Below are 22565 nucleotides of genomic sequence, written 5' to 3'. Positions count from 1 at the left end.
TAAATTTTGAGAGTGGACAACTTTTTCAAGAAGTGATTAATTACTGCTAAACTCTATTTTGAGGGTAGTTAAACTATCTTTAGATTGTTTTCGATAGTTGACTATCATTGGTAAAGGGGTTTATATATATATTTTTGGTTAAATTGATGATTAGGCATTCCGACCGCCATTAGAAATGGTGTTTAATTTTTTTTTTTTTTTTTTTTTTTTGAGTTAAAATTAATGGATCCGGCTTCTATGCGGTAGTGTACACTACCGCATAGATGCTGTTAGTCTAAACGACACAGTTTTTGACAAACAGCAAATATACTTTTTCTATGGATTAATGGATACAGTAATGCCGTGCTTCAGCAATGATTCCAAACTTATATAAAAAGAGAACTCTTTTATGGGTTATCTCTACAAATGTGATTAATTATAATATTTTTTTGAAATGTGATTGATAATATTTTTTATTTTCCTTGTTTATTTTTTGAATAAAAATGAAAAATTAAAAAAAAAAAAAAAACTAATTTTCATGTAATTTCAATAATCTCTTAAGTTTTAATTTACTTAAGAAAAAAAAAATGCTAAATCAATCAATGTAATTAGCTTACTTTATAAATCACTATATACAGTATAAAAAATAATTCAGAGGTCTTCGGGATAGACTAAAATAACAATTTAATCCCTAAAATCTAATTCCGTCAAAACATTGACAGATTTTGTTAGTGTGCCACGTCACCAATAGAATGATGACACGTGCCACTCTTAATAAAAAAATATTAATATATTAAAAATATAAAAAAAAATATTAATATATGAAAAATATAAAAATTAAAAATATATTAAAAATATAAATATAAATATCATTCTATCGGTGATGACGTGGCACACTAATTGAATCCGTCTAAGTGTTTTGACGGAATTAAACTGCAGGAACTAAATTGTTATTTTGGTTTACCTGAAGCACATCTGAATTATTTTGTATACCACATGGAGTGATTTATAAATTAGGCTAATCACATAGACTGACTTTACAATTTTGTCTTCAGTAAATTAAAACTTAAGAAATTAAATTGAAATTACATCAAAATTAGTCTTTTAATTTTTCCTTTTTATTTAAAAAATAAACAAGGAAAATAAAAAAAAAAATATTATAATTTGCATTTTAAAAATATTATCAATCACATTTCTCAAGATAGCTCATAAAAGAGTTCTCTTTTTATATATATAAGTTTGAAATCATTTCTGAAGAACGGCATTGTTGTATCCATAGAACAAGTGTGATGTCTCACATCGCCTGGGAATAAGGATGTGCTTATAGGTATAAATGCACCATTTATGACACAACGCGTTTTAAAGTCGTGATGGCCATGAACCTATCAGAACTCCGCAGTTAAGCGTACTTCTGCGAGAGCAATCCCAGGATGGGTGACCTCCTGAGAAGCCTGGTTTGAGTAGCCAAAAGCGGACAATATTGTGTCATTGAGGGTGAGTCGTTACAACAAGTATATGCGTTGTTAGTCAAAAACTATGTTGTTTAAACTAATATCATTTATGCGGTAGTCTACACTACCACATAAAAGCCGGATCCAAAATTAATGACGTGACATAATCTAGATGGTTCGTTTACAAGAGATAGACTGAATTGAATGAATAACAAATTCTTATAATTCTTTAAAATTACAGAAAATTATGATAAAACCAAAGTGAATTTTTTTATTATTATTATTATTATTTATTTAGGGTACGTTGCACAAGAAAGAGATTTAAGATGCCAGTGGATCTTCAATTTGAGCTGTCAATCTGGGCAAAAAAAAAAAAAAAAAAGTAATGGCTTAAGCTCAAGTTGTAGTGGTGGTCCAATTTTGTTTATGTAAGTAGTAGTCTAGTTACCCACGAATAAGGCTACCATTTATAATGGACCCAATATGTAATTATACGATCTTCGAGCCACTAATCATCAACTTAGAATAGGTGGAACAGAAAAGATTTATGTTATGATTTAGATTAAATTTTGTGGCATTTAATTGTGTATATGATATTATGTCATTTAAAATTTTGAATGATGCGATAACATATTCATATTATCTCATATGAATGAAGAAATAGATTATTTTAATTTTACTTGCAATTGAGAGGAGCATGATTTCCTGCTACCCACATTAAATGACATTTAAATGTCATAAATGATGTACAACTGAGTTTGCCCAAGACAAAACTCTCTCCAATCATCAAGCAAGGTTTCTATTAGGGGTGGGCAATACCCGCCCGATTCTGAGTCAATTCGAGTTGAGAAGCTGGCTCCCTACTCAAATTGGCTCGGGATCAGTATTGATTTGGGAATTTCTAACTGGGTCTGGTCGAAAATCGAAAATGGGTAGTTGAAAAAATAGAATCACATCCAACCCAAATTTGTAACTAAAAAATAAAAAGTAGGATCATATAAATTCGTTCTTTTTTGAAGCTCGAGTACCGGTGTTGTACTACAAGTTCTTTGGGAAAGTGGAAACCCTACCGAGAAGGAGTTAAGGACTCAGGTAGTACATATGGAATTAAACTATGACATGTTCTTTTAAATATCATATATTATATCTATAATGCATCATCATGATATTCTTGTCATTTAACAAATGACCTAATTTTATATTACTGCATGTGATTTTATAAATCTTTTGCTAAACAACTGAGTTTATCATGTGATAACACGTTCTTTCTATATATTCTTACTCATTAAGTCGTAGACTTACAATTTATCTTTCCACCTGTAAAACATGTGTAGCTTTATAGTCAATTTCTCTTTTTGGGATGGTTCATGGGGGCTAGAACAAGAGAATGCCATGACTTGGCCAAGTTGATTTTCGAGACGGCCCCTAAGTTGGTAGCCTTGGTAGAGGTCAGAGGTGTAGAAACTGCCATGACACCCTTAGGGGGTTCCTGTATATGTGGTATCGAATGTTTGTTAATCCTTGAGATATTGTTATGGAGGCTTAGACTTGGATCTGTAATATTTTATATTTGGTTTCATGACTGGTCTTTATGACACCCCCAAAATTAATCAATTTGTTTAATTAACTTGGAGTGTTACTAGAAATGCCTCCACAATAATTAATCGTTAATTAGTTGGTGGTATTATTGTGAAAACTTAACTTATCCGAGTAAATCATATAGCGGAATAAAAATTATGTGACTTAATAAGAAGATATCTTTACCAATTCATCATCTATCATCGAATATAAACACAGATCTCCCAAGTAACATTTTATAGGAAAAATTAATACCCTAGATAATTAGTAAGTAAATTATCATAAAGTTAATTATCCAATGAGCCTTAAGTAACATTCTATATCCTTTATAAAATGCGAAATGGGTTTTACAAAATGATACATGTTGTGTTATCATGTGAGAAAAAAATGATTAGTTTATTTTCAAGAATAGTAGGGATAATTCCCTTAATAATTCATCTACATTTTAATGTAGGGATTCATGTATAATAAATAGATTATAAGATTAATCACACATTTCTTCAATATGGTCTATTTGAGCCCTTAACCCCTTCTCACTAGGGTTGGTGTTGTCCCGAGGGACCCATAGTACAACATTGGCGCCCAGGATGTTGTCGTATACCATCATATACTAGCAGTCTGACCGAGTCCTACCTTTGGTAGCCCATTCTACTGTTGGGGATCATGCGTTAATCAAATTAGACGCAGCGGAATACCAATCCCAAAAAATTTCTTCAAGATAAACAAGGCTAGATAATTTAAACAAACTTGTTTAGAGTATTTACTTGAACGTGTTTAATTACAAACTGCCACTCCTTGGCTATATGAGCCAATTGACTTTGAAGCTTTCATGTTGAATGATGAATAACTTGTTCTTCGTGTAAGTTCTTGACTCAACCTCTAGATCTTTGCTTCGATGATTGAATATGACTGTGAGTTTGGACTCACAACTTGAAGTAGTAAATTAGTAAATAATACTTCACTAAAGCCCTTTATTTATAGACTTGGATTTACACTTGTGATAGGGTTAAGAGATAAGCCAAAGCTGTAGAAAAGATAGGATACGAGTCATAGATGATTTGAACTCCTCCTCCCATCATCTATGGTGCACGGCCTTGGGGAGAGAAACTCTCCCATTGGCCATGCACCAACCGGCCATGGGAAGTGTTTATTTCCCCATGCATCTAGGGATAGGGTTGGGTGAATGGGTGGTTGATCAAAACAAGATCATGCACCCCAAGTCATGCCATCGAGCGCGCAAGTGGTCACTTAGCATGTGGCGATGATTCTACAACCAGGTTAAGAAGCTGGCAACCTAACACAAACACCCAAGGTTACCACCTAGCAGTGATTGCCAAATGAGGCCAATGGCCTCATCCATGACTCGTTTGATCTTACAACTGGGCAAAGCACCGGATTGAGCTGACAGATCCAGAAAGTCCTAGACATCTCCGGATCTCCTTGCCGCCAGGTGGTGATCCAACATCAGTTGAAGCTTAACGAAGAGGAAGGCTAGTAACAGCTCATCTAGATCCATGCCCAACATCTAAGGGAAGCCCATGAAATGTAGAATAGCCAAGAGAGCCCACATCAGCTTGAGAAACTTCAGTAAGTTGTGAAGTCCAAAAAGGCCTACGAAATAAAGTTCCATCAACATTAAAAGATGGCACCAAACCTTGGCAGGCAGGGAAGTTATTTGGCTCCTCTCGCCCCCTTTCTCCAATGTTGGCCATTAGAACACGTGTCCTATTATCTTTGTTTAAATAGGAGGATACAAGAGGTTTTTCATGAGATAAGATGAGGGAGCAGGATTCTCTCCAGTTACTTTCAATTATAATTATGTCCTTCATACACAAGGAACGGCTCCTCTCCAGTTGAAAGCAACTGGAGAGAATCTTGATGGTGAGATGAGAGCCCCTTCTGCTTGAATTTGCCTTGAAGCTCATCTCTATTTAAGATTGGTTCCCTTCTATGTACGCTCGTAGTAGGTTTAAGTATGCCATTACCGTATCAAATGCAGGCATATAAGACAATTTTTAATTTTATACCCATCTAACATAAAACTAATTAATTCGTTATTATTACGAGCAACCAGATCAGATATTCAAATTTCATTACCTGTTTTTATTTATTTATTATATAATATTATTTTTTATGTTGGATAGCTTGGAGACGATCAATCAATTACACGTTATATATGGTACCAAAAGAGTAAGCCCTCTCCTTATTTCATTGAATATATATCACATACACGAAGTTTTAGGATCAACTTGCCATGCTTGAAACATAAACGTTTCAATCATGAGCTTATTAGTGTAAGAGAACTTCAAACCCTAGAGCTACCATTCACATGCAATGAGCCTCCTGTATCTCATTGCTGCTTATTCCTATATATATATTATAATAACTCGTAGTTACGATCATGAGACCATACTCTAGAACTTCAAACCCTGCAAGTAAAAAATTTAAGAGCCACCATGAATTATATTGTTTCCATATTTCATACATATCCTTAACCAGTAGAAATATTATGGTGCGTTTGGGTATTGAATTTTGAGAATTAGAATTGAATTCTAATTCTATTTACAAATATCGAGGTAAGAAATTGTGTTTGGGTGTTGAATTTTGAGATTGAAAAATATTATATTTTAATGGTAAAAAATGATTGATAGTTTAAAAAGTTGTGTATAATGATTGGTATTTTGAAAAGTTGTGTGAAATAATAATTTAAATAATAATAATTTATTATATATTGATTATTTAATTAAAAATAAATAAATAATTTTTTTTAAAAAAAATAATTGAAATCAAAATTAAAAATTAAAAAAAAAAAAAAATGAAGCAAGGCGGCAGCCACCCCCAAGCAATGGGGGTGGCCGCGCGCCACCCCCAGAGGAGGTTGGGGGTGGCCGCGCGGCCACCCCCAGTACTCAGGGGAGGCCGCGCGGCCTCCCCCAAGGGTCGGGGGTGGCCGCGCGGCCACCCCCAGTACTCGGGGGAGGCCGCGCGGCTACCCCCAAGGGTCAGGGGTGGCCGCGCGGCCACCCCCAAGGGTCAGGGGTGGCCGCGCGGCTACCCCCAGTAGTCGGGGGAGGCCGCGCGGCCTCTCCCTGGCAGCCACCCCTCTGTTTTTTTTTTTTTAAATTTCTTTTTATTTAAATTATTAATATTAATTTCTATTATTTTATATTGATTTAAATTATTAATATTAATATTTTTTTGAGTCAACTTTTTCTGCGCTGGGTCCCACCAGGAATCTCAAAATTCGGGTCAAAATCCGGGTTTTTGGGCGGGCGGGTGGGTTTTAGAAAAAACCCGGATTGAATAATTATTCATTTCTGTACCCAAACAGTTCATAAATTTTTACTATTGGACTTACTGATTATATTCAATTTTGATTTTTCCGGCGTCAGGATTAACTATCATGGAGAAAGCCTCTTGAGAGAGATCAATGGTTCCCTGACATCCTGGTGGACAGTAATCGACGATTTTAACCACAACGCTGGTACCCTTGCAAGGTTGTGGCACGCCCAGGTTTGTAGCCCCGGTGCATTTGACTCTATAACTTCTCCCACAAGCTGCCCGATTGCCCCATATCACATCACTTGCTGCAGCGATCATCACGCCATCGTTTTGATATCCGTAGCATGAAGAGGCTTTCAATGGATAACAAATTATATCATAATTCAAAGTTCAGATAGCGATGCTGACTTATATATCTGATCACATTAGAACTTGCAAAAATTATTTGGTACTGTTGGAGAAATAATTAACACCAAAGACATGTGGGCCTAAGGTAGTATCGGGGGCCGAGCCCATCGGGTTGGCCCGGCCAGATCAGACCTAAGTACAAGACCAGTCGTTATCTCCAAAAAGACGGATATTCAAAATATATCAAGATAGACTTCTATCCCATCAAATATGGGATAAAGTACCTAATAGAATGACATTAGCTAAAGAGAGTGTCATATCCAGTTTGGACTCTACTACCCAATTTGAATTCTATGAAGATAAGACTCAAGACTATGTGATCTAGGACTCAGACTCCTAATTAGATTATGCTCCAAGCACTCTAGCAGTTTTATAACTGTGAACTGTGAGCCTATATATAAGACTACTACGCCAGGTATAAAAAACAAGTAGATTTTCTGAGCTTTTGAGATTACAGATATTTTTCAAAAAATTAGTTTGAACTGACTTAGGCATCGGAGTGGGGGTCCGATCGGCACCCCATAGTCCGACGAGCCGTTTATTATTTTGCAGATTACGAGGAGAATGAAGAGTAAGGAAGGCAACGAATCATAAGGCAACACGTCACCGTACCAAAAACTGTACCAACAGGTGCTACGCCATTAACCTAACACGTACGTACATGCCGCCACTATAAGAAAATTGGCCATCAGCTACTAGTGTTGTTGTCGCTAATTTCGCTGAGGTTATCGTGTTCGAGAATAATCATTAACGACTTGAAGTTGTCATTGATAATTATTAATGTCAGGGACGATAATTGTCTCCATTAACTATCATTGTATAAAATTAACCACGTCAGTTGGAATGTTGTCGTTGATATATATTATCTTATCAGCGACAACAAAAACAAATTGTTCATCTCTAATAATTTAGATATTAGCCAATGTGAATACTCCAAGAGATCTTGACTGACGAAATTACTACATATGAAATTGATCACAATATATTTCATACGTCATGCTAAACAGAAATTTTATTCATGAAATACAAGTCACTGTAAGATATTTTTATAGTTAAATGGTGCACACGTGAGGCTTGAAATCTCAATTTTTTTTTTTTTTTTTTAGGTATATTTGATATTGCTTTCCTTGATAATAGCAACGATAACTTAAAATCATCAATAACTGTCATCCTATGATTAATTATTTCAGGTTTTTTCGATTTTGTTTCACCAACATTTATGTTGTACTTTATATGTGACTTAAAGACTTAAGTTGATAAAGAATTTATTAATTAATTCATCTATATGGTCTTAGCTTCTTTGTCATTGTCGCTTTGTAGAGTATTAAAGTACTATACATTTGGCACGTAGAATAGATTACTGGAATGAAATGACTATTATTATGGAAAAGCTATTATTTTATTTGGGTACTCCCATTTATAAGAATAGTTATTCTCATGGGAATAACTATTCCTATAAAGATATTTTCATCATTGGGGGAACATTGACAATTTTTAGTAGTTTGGTGAAGGAGGCATTGTCCAAATTGAAAGTTTGGAAGAAACATTGTCAATTGGGTGGTAGTTTGCGAGGGGTTATGTGGACTTAATTTACCTATTATTCTTTATATAAATGCTTTTGACCACTAATCCCAAATTCTAATTTATTGGTACCTAGACTCTAAGCTATCAAAACATTAAAGGCTAAATGCAGTTTTTTAGTGTTAAAATATAACTTATTTTAACAGCTTAAGATAATAAGAAATAATGAATTTAATCATTTAATTAATATTTTAACACTGTCACACGTGTGGTATGGATATCTAGGCTCAGTAAGTTATAAGGCCCAATAAGTGAGGGAAATCAGGGTTGGTGTGTCGGGTTCGGGTTGACCCGCCAATCCAAACCCGACACGATTACCTAAACGGGTTGGCACCCTAAATCCAAACACAACACGTTGATTTGGCAGGTAACCCAACACGACATGAAAGACTCGTTAAGCTAACGGGTCGTGCTGGGTTGACACAACCCGATACAACACGTTTAGCCCTTGGATTAATAAATATTGTGATGAATCTTGCAAAACGTATAGCAAGTCAAAAGTATGTCCAATAAATCTCACCTAAACAAAAATTTTACATCTCAAGTGCAAATTGTGAATCTTTCAGGAATAAAAAAATTAATGCTTCTTAAAATCAACTAAGATATATCATAACGGAGGAGAACTATATAATATAATTCATCCAAACAAAAAAGAGCTATATATATAATATAAATGAAGATTCTCGTGGAGAATAATATGAACGCAGTGAGGAAAGAACAATTTACAGTGTTGGGAAAAAAAAAAAAAAAAAGGGCCTACTACATTTTATTTTTCATTTTTCATTTTTCATTTTTAAATTGTAAACAGAAGTGCAAAGAGAGGAGCCCTCATGGTATGACAGAAAGTGCAGAAAACTTTTGTACTACTCACCAACCAGAGAATTTGTCTCACATTCTTTACATGTATGAGGTGCTTGCAGATCTTCTACCAGATATAGATGCTTTATACTCGGATGAAGCTGGTTTTTTCAGTTCGAAAGAAGTGTTATGAGGTTCTAAGGAGATGAGTTGGACTTGGAGTCTGAGTCTTGGACAGCGCCGCTGGAGGGTTAGGACTTAGGAGGTGTGAAAAATGATGTTAGGGACTTCGGAGGTTTTTCGTGTGTTTGTGTGTGTATGTGTATTTTTTTTTTTTTTTTAAAAAAAAGGTTGACGAGTTAAACACGATTATAAACGAGTTGACCGATTTATAACCCGAACTCGATTAAACTAAACCTAAACCCTATAACTTTATGTCGGATTCGTGGATCGTATAAAAAATTGGCAACCCTACGTGAAATATTCAATTGAATTGGAAGGTGAATTACAGAGACAATGTTCAAAGTTAGAACATTTGCTATAATATTATGTTAGATCACCACTTATTGTAAAATGTTAAACTGATAGAAAATAGTTAAATTAATCATTTAATTAATATTCTAAGATCTATAATTCTTAAAATCCAACATAATTAAGTTATAAGAAAATATAACGTGGCGTTTGGTTTTGAGGAATCTAACATTTCCTCCAGCATCAAAATTTTTAGGAATATAATTCCTGAGAATCTGGATTCCAGAAAATGTGACTAAAGCCACGTTCACAATGATTAGTAATCTTATAAGATTCCTGAAAATATATGATTCCTATATTTGGTTTACTCCTAAGCATTCTTTAAGAATTATTTATGCTTCTCAAAATATCCTTATGTTTGCCTCTTCAAGTGCATAAGGCTGTTCGATACGAAAGTATTAAAGAATTAAATAAAAATGACAGAGAAAAAAACTATATGTAAACTGTTGTTTTTCTTTTATTTCTTAATCTGTCTTACTAATTTTCTTTCTTTTTTCATTTATAACCAATAAATTCTGTTCATTTCCATTTTTTTTGTGGGATAAAATAATTTCTCACTTTTATATACTGATTTAGAATGGTTACAATCAAACCTAAAAAAGGTAGCACTATTTACAAAAAAGGGAAAAAAGAAAAGGAAAAGGTAGCACTTAAAAAATAACCATAACAAAATTATCTGGACAGAAATTTCCTATAAATTAGTTCGTAGGAAATTTCATATAACCCATATATAATAGTGACATGTGTCCTTTAAACATGAAAGAAGCATATGCTTTTTATTAATGCTATTAAAAAATCATGTGACAAACACATGCTATTAAAACAACATGTGCTTCTCACGTACATGTTAAGGGACATATATCACTCTTATATGTGGGTTGTATAAAATTTCTTACAAACCTGTTTGTAGGAAATTACTGTTCAAATTATCTCATAGTCTAATTTTTATTGTATAACCATAACAATATTCAAGTTGAAAAAATAAAAAATAAAAAATAAAAAATAAAAAATTATGGGCAGTTTTTCAGTTAGAAGAAAAAGAACTTTCCCAAAGTCAAGGGAATGTGACTTCCCACATCTTTAGAATGGAATTCCCATTTTCAGCAAAAGAAAGTAAAAATCACTTGTCTGGATGTGCTACTGTTTTCAACTATTTTCAGTTTTTTTTTTTTTTTTTTTTGAATTTATGTTTGGTTACCTTCCTCAATTTTTCAACCCAACTCAACGTGAATTCCAATGTGAGTTGGGTTACAAACCAAACATGAATTCAAAAAAATAAAAAATAAAATGAAAGGAGTACGTTGAAAACAACCACCAAAATCCATTATTATCCAAACATGAATTTTGTATTATATTCAATTTAATTTATCTTCCCAAACATGTTTTTTCAATTTTGCCTTTTGTTTTTTAAACCATCTAAACATAATTTCAAAACTATATTTTTTTGGGTATTCACAATTTTGAAAACAATAAAAAGGAATATTAAAAAAAAAAAAAAAAAAAAAGCAAATCCAAGCCGGCCAGGAACCTTTAATAAAATGCAATTAAATGGAATAATCTTTTAGGATTTCCAAAAATCCTAAAAGATTACCAACACCCAAACAACACATTAAAATATAACATTAAGAAGGTGAAGTACTATTTATGCACGTATTTTTGCGCGTATGAAAGATATGTAAGGGTTCAAATTAGCAAAATACAGATCAACAATTAGTATAAGGGCTTGTTATTTGCACATTGGGACCACCCCATGTGAGGGGGTATTGTACCCTTGTTGTCCACCTGAAGTGTAAATAGCATTTTTCATTAGTTTATTAGTATATTTGTTAAAATTAAATTAGTTTATTTGATGATATTTGATATATGTAAGAATAAACCAATTTGATAAATAAAGATAAAGATACTCACGAACATAAGGAGGCGTATAGAAAGTAGCTGTTCCCTCCGCCGCATATGCAACTGATGTGAGACATATGACCATGCTCACCACCATCATCAAACCACGAACATTACTAACCATTCCCATTTTTTTTTTCCACAAAAACTATGTAATGTAATAATGTTTTAACACTTAAAAGTTTGTGAAGAAAAGAAGTTGATTTGCCTTCAATTTATAAAGACAGGTTTCTAAACACTATCCATTCAAAGGCCAGGTATGGCCCTATACCAATCTCATCGTAAGCTTCTAACCATATATTTAAAGTGTACGACCCTAACCCAATCTTATCATGACCGTATGGTTTGGTCAAGTCTGATTGGTGCTACTTGAAAACAAATTGTGCTCAAGTCACTTCTTCCACGCATGCCTTTTGGAAAATTCTCTTAGGAATTCTCCCCCCTCCCTTATCCTCTTAGGAATTTTATTTTTTGAATTATTGAAAAATAGGATTGATGTAATATAAAATTGAAATAATTTATATAGAAAAGTGAAGAAAAAAAATATTGTACTGTAGTGAATTTTTTATTTAAAAAATAATAAAAAAAATGTAGATGTGATATAAAATGTGAAAAAAAGTTGAAATTGTTTTGAAGTTGATGTTTTTTTTTTAGAGAAATGAAAATAAGGGAGGGAAAGAGAAAGTGAATTTCAAACAGGGATCTTTCAGCTTTATGGTTTCTTCTCTTTTCGGTTTTTGATATAATATGTTTATATCTTCTAATCAACTCTTATTCAATTCTACTAAACATTTTTTTTTTTCAAAAAAAATAATTAATTATTAAATACATAAAATTCATGTATAGAAAAACAGATTTAACGATTAGTTAAAAAAAAAAAAATGAGCGAAAATTGTACAAAAATTATAAACGTATTATATCTCTAATTGGTTTTGCTCTTCTTTTGGACCATCTTGCGAGACCACATTTGCAACTGACGTGAGATATACGGCCATGCTCACCACCATCATCAAACCAAGAATATTATTAACCATTCCCATTTTATTTTTCTTTATGAGAAATAATGATGTTTTTATACTTGGAGTTTGTGAAGGAAACAAGTAGATTTGCCTCCAATTTATAGAATTAAGACTATTTTCACTGGAATAGAAAAAAAAAAAAAAAAAAAAAAAAAAAAAAAAAAAAGGGAAAAAAAGGACTATTTTTATTGGGCTACCCAAAGGCACATATGGTAAAAAATGGACAAATTTTAGGAGAAATTTCACAAAACCCTCTTGAACTTACACTCGTTTTGATGTAATCCCTTCTAAAGTTTAAAAACTCTCAATTTCATCCCTGAAACTTCTAATTTGATGCAAAGTCACCCATATGTGAGAGTTTAGTGTTAAATCCTAACAACACTCTTGAAAATGATGAAAAATATCTTCATGATTTTTGTTTTTATTTTTATTTTACAAAAAGGGTATCCGTGGGTTAGTAGACCCACGGCAGGGTCACCTTGTGACCCACTAGCATGGGTTTGGTGTTTTTTTTTTTTTTTTTTTTTTTTTTTTTTTTTAAGGGAAAATTTAGAATTTTATAAAAGTTTCAGAGACATAAAGGTTATTATACCAATTTTGCCGTTTGATTTAACGTTAAACCCTAACGGAGTGCGACATTGCATCAAATTAGAAGTTTAAGGGTGAAATTGAGAGTTTTTAAATTTTAAATGATTCATTTCAAAATGAGTGGACGTTCATAAGAGTTTTGTGAAGTTTCTCAAAAAATTTATCTGGCTAGGCATTTTAGTTAAAAATAAAATGGCTAGTTATTACTGTGTTGTTGAGCAATCCAGTTCAACAATACAAAATTAAATTAATAAAAAAATTCACTTTGATTCTCTTTCCTAATTGGGAATAGGGAAACCGGAAAAATAAAAAAAATATTTTAAATGAAATAGTGAAAATTGATAGTTAAAATAGAGAATGGGATAAAGGCATTTTGAAAAAGTAGATAGCTAAAAAAATAATAATAAAAGGAAAATCTTATTCTTTAGCTAAAATTTGCTGAAGAGAATGTGAATGCCCTAATTCACAATACGATTTTTGAGAGAAATAAAGAAATGTTTAATTCCCATTTAATCTTTTATCAACGTTGTAGCAAGTATATGCTACACTAAAGTGAATTTTTTCTTTTTTTGGGTACGTTGCACAAGAAAGAGATTTAAGAAGCCAATGGACCTCCAATTTGACCTGTCAATCTGGGCAACAAAAAACCAATGGCTTAAGCTCAAGTGGTAGTACCGTAGTAGTGGTCCAGTTTTGTTTATGTAATTAAGTAGTAGTCTAGTTAACCACGAACAAGGCTACCGTTTATAATGGACCCAACATGTAATTATACGATCTCCGAGCCACCAATCATCTACTTAGAGTAGGTAGGTCGAACCGAGAAAATTTATTTTATGGTTTAAATTAAATTTTATTGTATTTAACTGTGTATATGATATTATGTTATTTAAAATTTTGAATGATGTGATAACATATTCATATTATGATAATATATACACTACTAAATATGTAAAACTTAATATGAATGATGAAATAGATTATTTTCATTTCCCTTGCAATTGAGAGGAGCATGATTTCCATCTACCCACATTAAATGACGCTTAAATGTTGTAATTGAAGCACAACTCATGAGTCTGCCCAAGACAAAACTCTCACCAGTCGTCAAGCGAGGTTTCTATTAGGGGTGGGCAATGCCCGCTTGATTCTGAGTCAACCCGAGTTGAGAAGCCGGCTCCCGACTCAAATTGGCTAGGGATCGGTATTGATTTTGGAATTTCTAATTGGGTCTGGTCATAAATCGAAAATGGGTAGTGGAAAAAATAGAATCCCATCCAACCCAAATATGTAATTAAAAAATAAAAAGTAGGATCATATAAATTCGTTCTTTTTTGAAGCTCGAGTACCGGTGTTGTACTACAAGTTCTTTGGGAAAACGGAAACCGTACTGAGAAGGGGTTAAGGACTCAGGTAGAACATATGGAATTAAACTATGAGATGTTCTTTTAAATATCATATATTATATCTATAATGCATCATCATGATATTCTTGTTATTTAACAAATGACCTAATTTTATACTACTGCATGTGATTTTATAAATCTTTTGCTAAACAACTGAGCACTACAAAAAAAACGGCTTTTTGAGCCGTTTTTGTTAGAACCATTTTAACAAAACGGCTCTACTTTGAGCCGTTTTAACTAAAACGGCTCCAATTAGAGCCGTTTTAAAAAAGCGGCTCTAATTAATTTTAGGCTGTTTTCGTTACAGTAGGTCAAATTAGTTCAAGCTGTTTTAACAAAAGCAGCTATAATTAAAGGCTCTTTTTTTTTTTTTTTTTAAAAAAAAAAAAAAAAAAAAAAAAAAAAAAAAAAACAACTATAATTTGAGCCGCTTTTCAAAAACAGGTCAAATTAGAGCCGTTTTAACAAAACGGTTCGAAATGGAGTCATTTTGATCAAAACAGCTCTAATTGCAGCCGTTTAAACAAAAAAATAAAAAAAGTCTCAAATTAGAGCCGTTTTTTTTTTTTTTTTTTTTTTTTTTTTTTTTTTTTTTATATATATATAAGAAAAAGAAAAGGTCTCACATTAATTGTACCACTATCGATCACATGATCGTACCCCGAACGATCACATTGATCGTACCACGTTCGATCACATAGATCGTACCATGTTCGATCATAGATTGTACCACGATCGATCACATAGATTGTACCACGACCGATCACATTGACCGTACCACGATCGATCGCATAGATCGTACTACAATTGAACACATTGATTGTACCATGATCAATCACACTTAGATCTTACCACGATCGATCACACTTAGAACCTACCATGATCGATTACATTTAGATTGATCGATCACACTTAGATTGTACCATGATCGATCTCACTTCGATCCTACTACGATCGATCACACATGATCGTACCACGATCGATCACACAGATCATACTACGATCGATCACATTGATTGTATCACGATCGATCACATAGATTGTACCACGACCAATCACATAGATCGTACCACGATCGATCACATTGATCGTACCAAGAAACACAACTCCAACACCCTAGAGAGAGCCGAAAAATACAGAGTGAGAGAGCTCCCCACCTTTTGTGTCTTGCAATCCTCTTTTATTGATAAAGAAAAAGAATCCTACTGAGTCTCATTTTCCTTTCATTGTATAGTTTCGTCTTTTAACCTAGAGGATACTTAGTAGCCTTTAAATTAGCTGAAAGAGAATTTGTTTTGAACTTGCTTCTATTGTGCGGTTAAATACTTTTGCTATGTAACAATTGTAGTTATTAATAAAACAAATACTTTCTTATATCCCTTCTCTTTTTTTTTTTTTCTTTCTTTTTTTTTTTTTTTATTTTTTATTTTTTTTTTATTTTATTTTATTTATACTTATTGTCGTTTGCCTTGTATGCTTTAATAGGCATAACGATATTATTTCAACAAGTAGTGTCTATGAGATTAAGAAAGAAAAGTTTTCGTTTTGGTGGTTGGGGTATAAGTATAGGTATAGTCCGCCCCTCCCCCCCCCCCCCCCCCCCCAAAAAAAAGATGATGTCACATCTCACTAGGCAATTGGTCAAGGGCAAGACCATGTAACCAAGTCATATCTCATCGCACAATTGATTAGAGCGCGCAAGATCATGTACCCCAGATTGTATTTTATTGGACAATCGATTAGAACAAGGTCGTGTACGTACCCCATATCATGTTTAATTAGTGGGTGAATGGGTGATTGCTCAAAACAAGATCATGCACCCCACGTCATGCCATTGAGCGCACAATTGGTCACTTAACATGTGGCTGATGATTCTACAACCACGTTAAGAAGCTTGCAACCTAACTCAAACAACCAAGGTTGCCACCTAGCAGTGATTGCCATATGAGGCCAATGGCCTCATCCATGACTTGTTCGATCTTACAGCTGCGCAAAGCATTGATTTGGCTGACAGATCCAGAAAGTCCTAGACATCTCCGGATCTCCCTACCGCCCGGTGGTGATCCAACATTAGTTGAAGCTTAACAAAGAGGAAGGCTAGTAACGGCTCATCTAGATCCATGCCTAACATCTAAGGGAAGCCCGTGAAATGTAGAATAGCCAAGAGAGCCCACATCAGCTTGAGAAACTTGAGTAAGTTGTGAAGTCCAAAAAGGCCTACGAAATAAAGTTCCATCAACATTAAAAGATGGCACCAAACCTTGGGAGGTAAGGAAGTTATTTGGCCCCTCTCGCCCCCTTTCTCCAATGTTGGCCATTAGAACATGTGTCCTATTATCTTTGTTTAAATAGGAGGATACAAGAGGTTTTTCATGAGATGAGATGAGGGAGCAGGATTTTCTCCAGTTGCTTTCAATTATAATTATGTCCTTCATACACAAGGACAGGCTCCTCTCCAGTTGAAAGCAATTGGAGAGAATCCTGATGGTCAGATGAGAGCCCCTCCTGCTTGAATTTGCCTTGAAGCTCATCTCTATTTAAGGTTGGTTCCTTTCTATGTACGCACGTAGTAGGTTTAAGTATGCCATTACCGTATCAAATGCAGGCATATAAGACAATTTTTAATTTTATACCTATCTAACAAAAAACTAATTAATTCGTTATTATTACGAGCAACCAGATCAGATATTCAAATTTCATTACTTGTTTTTATTTATTTATTATACATTATTATTTTTATGTTGGATAGCTTGGAGACGATCAATCAATTACACGTTATATAGGATACTAAAAGAGTAAGGCCTCTCCTTATTTCATTGAATATAATATCACATACACGAAGTTTTAATACCAACTTGCCATGCTTGAAACAAAGACGTTTCCATCATGAGCTTGTTAGTGTAGGAGAACTTCAAACCCTAGCGCCACCATTGGCATGCAATGAACCTCCCGTATCTCATTGCTGCTTATTCCTATATATATATTATCATAACTCGCAGTTACGATCGCGAGACCATACTCTAGAACTTCAAACCCTGCAAGTAAAAAATTTAAGAGCCACCATGAATTATATTGTTTCCAAATTTCATACATATCCTTAAGCAGTAGAAATATTAAATTTTTACTATTGGACTTACTGATTATATTCAATTTTGATTTTTCCGGCGTCAGGATTAGCTATCATGGAGAAAGCCTCTTGAGAGAGATCAATGGTTCCCTGACATCCTGGTGGACAGTAATCGACGATTTTAACCACAACGCTGGTACCCTTGCAAGGTTGTGGCACGCCCAGGTTTGTAGCCCCGGTGCATTTGACTCTATAACTTCTCCCACAAGCTGCCCGATTGCCCCATATCACATCACTTGCTGCAGCGATCATCACGCCATCGTTTTGATATCCGTAGCATGAAGAGGCTGTCAATGGATAACAAATTATATAATAATTCAAAGTTCAGATAGCGATGCTGACTTATATATCTGATCACATTAGAACTTGCAAAAATTATTTGGTACTACGCCATTAACCTAACACGTACATGCCGCCACTATAAGAAAATTGGCCATCAACGACTAGTGTTGTTGTCGCTAATTTCGCTGAGGTTATCGTGTTCGAGAATAATCATTAACGACTTGAAGTTGTCATTGATAATTATTATTGTCAGGGACGATAATTGTCTCCATTACTATCATTGTATAAAATTAACCACGTCAGTTGGAATGTTGTCGTTGATATTATCTTATCAGCGACGACAAAAAAAAAATGTTCATCTCTGATAATTTAGATATTAGCCAATGTGAATACTCCAAGAGGTTTTGACTGACGAAATTAATTACTACATATGAAATTGATCACAATATATTTCACACGTCATGCTAAACAGAAATTTTATTCATGAAATACAAGTCACTGTAAGATATTTTTATAGTTAAATGGTGCACACGTGAGGCTTGAAATCTCAATTTTTTTTTTTTTTTTTTTTTAGGTGTATTTGATATTGCTTTCCTTGGTAATAGCAACAATAACTTAAAATGATATAACTAAGCATATCATCAATAACTATCATCCTATGATTATTTGAGGTTTTTTCGATTGTGTTTCACGAACATTTATGTTGTACTTTATACGTGACTTAAAGACTTAAGTTGATAAAAAATTTATTAATTAATTCATCTATTAGGTCTTAGCTTCTTTGTCATTGTCGCTTTGTAGAGCATTAAAGTACTATACATTTGGCACGTAGAATAGATTACTGGAATGGAATGGCTATTATTATGGAAAAATTATTATTTTGTTTGGGTACTCCCATTTATAAGAGAAGTTATTCTCATGGGAATAACTATTCCTATAAAGATATTTTCATCATTGGGGGAACATTGACAATTTTTGGTAGTTTGGTGAGGGAGACATTGTCCAAATTGAAAGTTTGGAAGAAACATTGTCAATTTGGTGGTAGTTTGCGAGGGGTTACGTGGACTTAATTTACCTATTATTCTTTATATGAATGCTTTTGACCACTAATCCCGAATTCTAACATATTGGTACCTGGACTCTAAGCTATCAAAACATTAAAGGCTAAATGCAGTTTTTTAGTGTTAAAATATAACTTATTTTAACAGCTTAAGATAATAAGAAATAATGAATTTAATCATTTAATTAATATTTTAACACTGTACACGTGTGGTGTGGGTATCTAGGCTTAGTAAGTTTAAGGCCCAATAAGTGAGTGAAATCAGGGTTGGTGTGTCGGGTTCAAGTTGACCCGCCAACCCAAACCCGACACGATTACTTAAACAAGTTGGCACCCTAAATCCAAACACAACACGTTGATTTGGCAGGTTACCCAACACAACATGAAAGACTCGTTAAGCGCGCTAACGGGTCGTGCTGGGTTGACACAACCCGATACAACTCGTTTAGCCCTTAGATTAATAAACATTGTGATGAATCTTGCAAAACGTCTAGCAAGACAAAAGTATGTCCAATAAATCTCACCTAAACAAAAATTTTACATCTCAAGTGCAAATTGTGAATCTTTCAGGAATAAAAAAATTAATGCTTCTTAAAATCAACTAAGATATATCATAACGGAGGAGAACTATATAATATAATTCATCCAAACAAAAAAGAGCTATATAATATAAATGAAGATTCTCGTGGAGACTAATATGAACGCAGTGAGGAAAGAACAATTTACAGTGTTGGGAAAAGAAAAAAAATTGCGCCTACTACATTTTATTTTTCATTTTTAAATTGTAAACAGAAGTGCAAAGAGAGGAGCCCTCATGGTATGACAGAAAGTGCAGAAAACTTTTGTACTACTCACCAACTAGAGAATTTGTCTCACATTCTTTACATGTATGAGGTGCATGCAGATCTTTTTCCAGATATAGATGTTTTATACTCAGATGATCGAAGCTGGTTTTTTCAGTTCGAAAGAAGTGTTATGGGGTTTATGGGGTTCTAAGGAGATGAGTTGGACTTGGAGTCTGAGTCTTGGACAGCGCCGCTGGAGGGTTAGGACTTAGGAGGTGTGAAAAATGATGTTAGGGACTTCGGAGGATTTTCGTGTGTGTGTGTGTGTGTTTTTTTTTTTTTTTTTTTTTTTTTTTTTTTTTTTTTTTAAAAAAAAATAAAATAAAGAAAAAAGAAGGTTGACGAGTTGACCGATTTATAACCTGAACTCGATTAAACTAAACCTAAACTCTATAACTTCATGTCGGATTCGTGGGTCGTATAAAAAATTGACAACCCTACGTGAAATATTCAATTGAATTGGAAGGTAAATTACAGAGACATTGTTCAAAGTTAGGACATTTGCTATAATATTATGTTAGATCACCACTTATTATAAAATGTTAAACTGATAGAAAATAGTTAAATTAATCATTTAATTAATATTCTAATATCTATAATTCTTAAAATCCAACATAAGTTATAAGAAAATATAACGTGGCATTTGGTTTTGAGGAATCTAACATTTCCTCCAGCATCAAAATTTTTAGGAATATAATTCCTGAGAATCTGGATTCCAGAAAATGTGACTAAGCCACGTTCACAATGATTAGTAATCTTATAAGATTCCTGAAAATATATGATTCCTATATTTGGTTTACTCCTAAGCATTCTCTAGGAATTATTTATGCTTCTCAAAATATCCTTTTGTTTGCCTCTTCAAGTGCATGAGGCTGTTTGATACGAAAGTATTAAAGAATTAATAAAAATGACAGAGAAAAAAACTATATGTAAACTGTTGTTTTTCTTTTATTTCTTAATCTGTCTTACTAATTTTCTTTCTTTTTTCATTTATAACCAATAAATTCTGTTCATTTCCATTTTTTTTGTGGGATAAAATAATTTCTCACTTTTATATACTGATTTTAGAATGGTTACAATCAAACCTAAAAAAGGCAGCAATATTTACAAAAAAGGGAAAAAAGAAAAGGAAAAGGTAGCACTAAAAAAATAGACATAACCAAATTATCTGGACAGAAATTTCCTACAAACTAATTTTGTAAGAAATTTCATACAACCCACATATAATAGTGATATGTATCATTTAAACATGTAAAAAGCATATGTTTTTTTATTAACGCTATTAAAAAACATGTGACAAACACATGCTATTAAAATAACATGTGATTCTCATATGTTAAGGGACACATGTCACTCTTATATGTGAGTTATATAAAATTTCTTACAAACCAGTTTATATGAAATTTCTGTCTAAATTATCTCATAGTCTAATTTTTATTGTATAACCATAACAATATTCAAGTTGAAAAAATAAAAAAATAAAAAAATTATGGGCAGTTTTTTGGTTAGAAGAAAAAGAACTTTCCCAAAGCCGAGGGATGTGACTTCCCACATTTTTAGAATGGAATTCCCATTTTCAGCAAAAGAAAGTAAAAATCACTTGTCTGGATGTGCTACTGTTTTCAACTTTTTTCAACTTTTTTTTTTTTTTTTTTGAATTTATGTTTGGTTACCTTCCTCAATTTTTCAATCCAACTCAACGTGAATTCCAATGTGAGTTGGATTGAAAAAATAAAAAATAAAATGAAAGGTGTTGAAAACAACCACCAAAAACCATTATTATCCAAACATGAATTTTGTATTATATTCAATTTAATTCATATTCTCAAACATGTTTTTTCAATTTTGCCTTTTGTTTTTTAAACGATCCAAACATAATTTCAAAACTATATTTTCTCGGTATTCACAATTTTGAAAACAATAAAAAAGAATATTAAAAAAAAAAAAAAAGCAAATCCAAGCCAGCCAGAACCTTTAATAAAATGCAATTAAATGGAATAATCTTTTAGGATTTCCAAAAATCCTAAAAGATTACCAACACCCAAACAACACATTAAAATATAACATTAAGAAGGTGAAGTATTATTTATGCGCGTATAAAAGATATGTAAGGGCTCAAATTAGCAAAATACAGATCAACAATTAGTATAAGGGTTTGTTATTTGCACACTGGGACCACCCCATGTGAGGGGGTGTTGTACCCTTTTCGTCCACCTAAAGTGTAAATAGCATTTATCATTAGTTTATTAGTATATTTGTTAAAATTAAATTAGTTTAATTGATGATATTTGATATATGTAAGAATAAACCAATTTGATACATAACGATAAAAATACTCACGAACATAAGGAGGCGTATAGAAAGTAGCTGTTCCCTCCGCCGCATTTGCAACTGATGTGAGACATATGACCATGCTCACCACCATCATCAAACCATGAACATTATTAACCATTCCCATTTTTATTTATTTTTCCACAAAAACTATGTAATGTAATGATGTTTTAACACTTAAAAGTTTGTGAAGAAAAGAAGTTGATTTGCCTTCAATTTATAAAGACAGGTTTCTAAACCCTATCCATTCAAAGGCCAGGTATGGCCCTATACCAATCTCATCGTAAGCTTCTAACCATATATTTAAAGTGTACGACCCTAACCCAATCTTATCATGACCGTATGGTTTGGTCAAGTCTGATTGGTGCTACTTGAAAACAAATTGTGCTCAAGTCACTTCTTCCACGCA

At 33.1% G+C, this 22565-nt stretch overlaps 2 protein-coding genes across 2 annotated transcripts; both read right to left on the bottom strand.

Moving 5' to 3' along the window:
* Positions 1–5323: 5323 nt before the first annotated feature.
* LOC133871750 (EG45-like domain containing protein) lies at positions 5324–11688 on the bottom strand. Its single transcript, XM_062309163.1, has 3 exons — positions 11517–11688; positions 6367–6643; positions 5324–5437 (listed from the first exon to the last, which is right to left on the bottom strand). Exons 1-3 carry the CDS (start codon positions 11632–11634, stop codon positions 5431–5433), a joined length of 402 nt encoding a protein of 133 aa, XP_062165147.1. The 5' UTR covers positions 11635–11688; the 3' UTR covers positions 5324–5430.
* Positions 11689–17286: 5598 nt separating this feature from the next.
* On the bottom strand, positions 17287–22352 carry LOC133871396 (EG45-like domain containing protein). Its single transcript, XM_062308850.1, has 3 exons — positions 22166–22352; positions 17649–17925; positions 17287–17546 (listed from the first exon to the last, which is right to left on the bottom strand). Exons 1-3 carry the CDS (start codon positions 22281–22283, stop codon positions 17540–17542), a joined length of 402 nt encoding a protein of 133 aa, XP_062164834.1. The 5' UTR covers positions 22284–22352; the 3' UTR covers positions 17287–17539.
* Positions 22353–22565: the final 213 nt, after the last annotated feature.

Source organism: Alnus glutinosa, chromosome 6 (genome assembly GCF_958979055.1).
Source record: "Alnus glutinosa chromosome 6, dhAlnGlut1.1, whole genome shotgun sequence".
NCBI classification, from domain to species: domain Eukaryota; kingdom Viridiplantae; phylum Streptophyta; class Magnoliopsida; order Fagales; family Betulaceae; genus Alnus; species Alnus glutinosa.
This window is presented reverse-complemented; position numbering and strand designations above follow the sequence as displayed.

What these genes read in the sequence shown, in the direction of transcription:
- LOC133871750 (XM_062309163.1), bottom strand. Translation starts at nt 11,634, where the DNA reads ATGGGAATGGTTAGTAATGTTCGTGGTTTGATGATGGTGGTGAGCATG. An exon ending in CTATACGCCTCCTTATGTTC is followed by an intron (nt 6,644 to 11,516) that starts GTGAGTATCTTT and finishes ATCCATTGAAAG; the next exon opens with CCTCTTCATGCTACGGATAT.
- LOC133871396 (XM_062308850.1), bottom strand. Translation starts at nt 22,283, where the DNA reads ATGGGAATGGTTAATAATGTTCATGGTTTGATGATGGTGGTGAGCATG. An exon ending in CTATACGCCTCCTTATGTTC is followed by an intron (nt 17,926 to 22,165) that starts GTGAGTATTTTT and finishes ATCCATTGACAG; the next exon opens with CCTCTTCATGCTACGGATAT.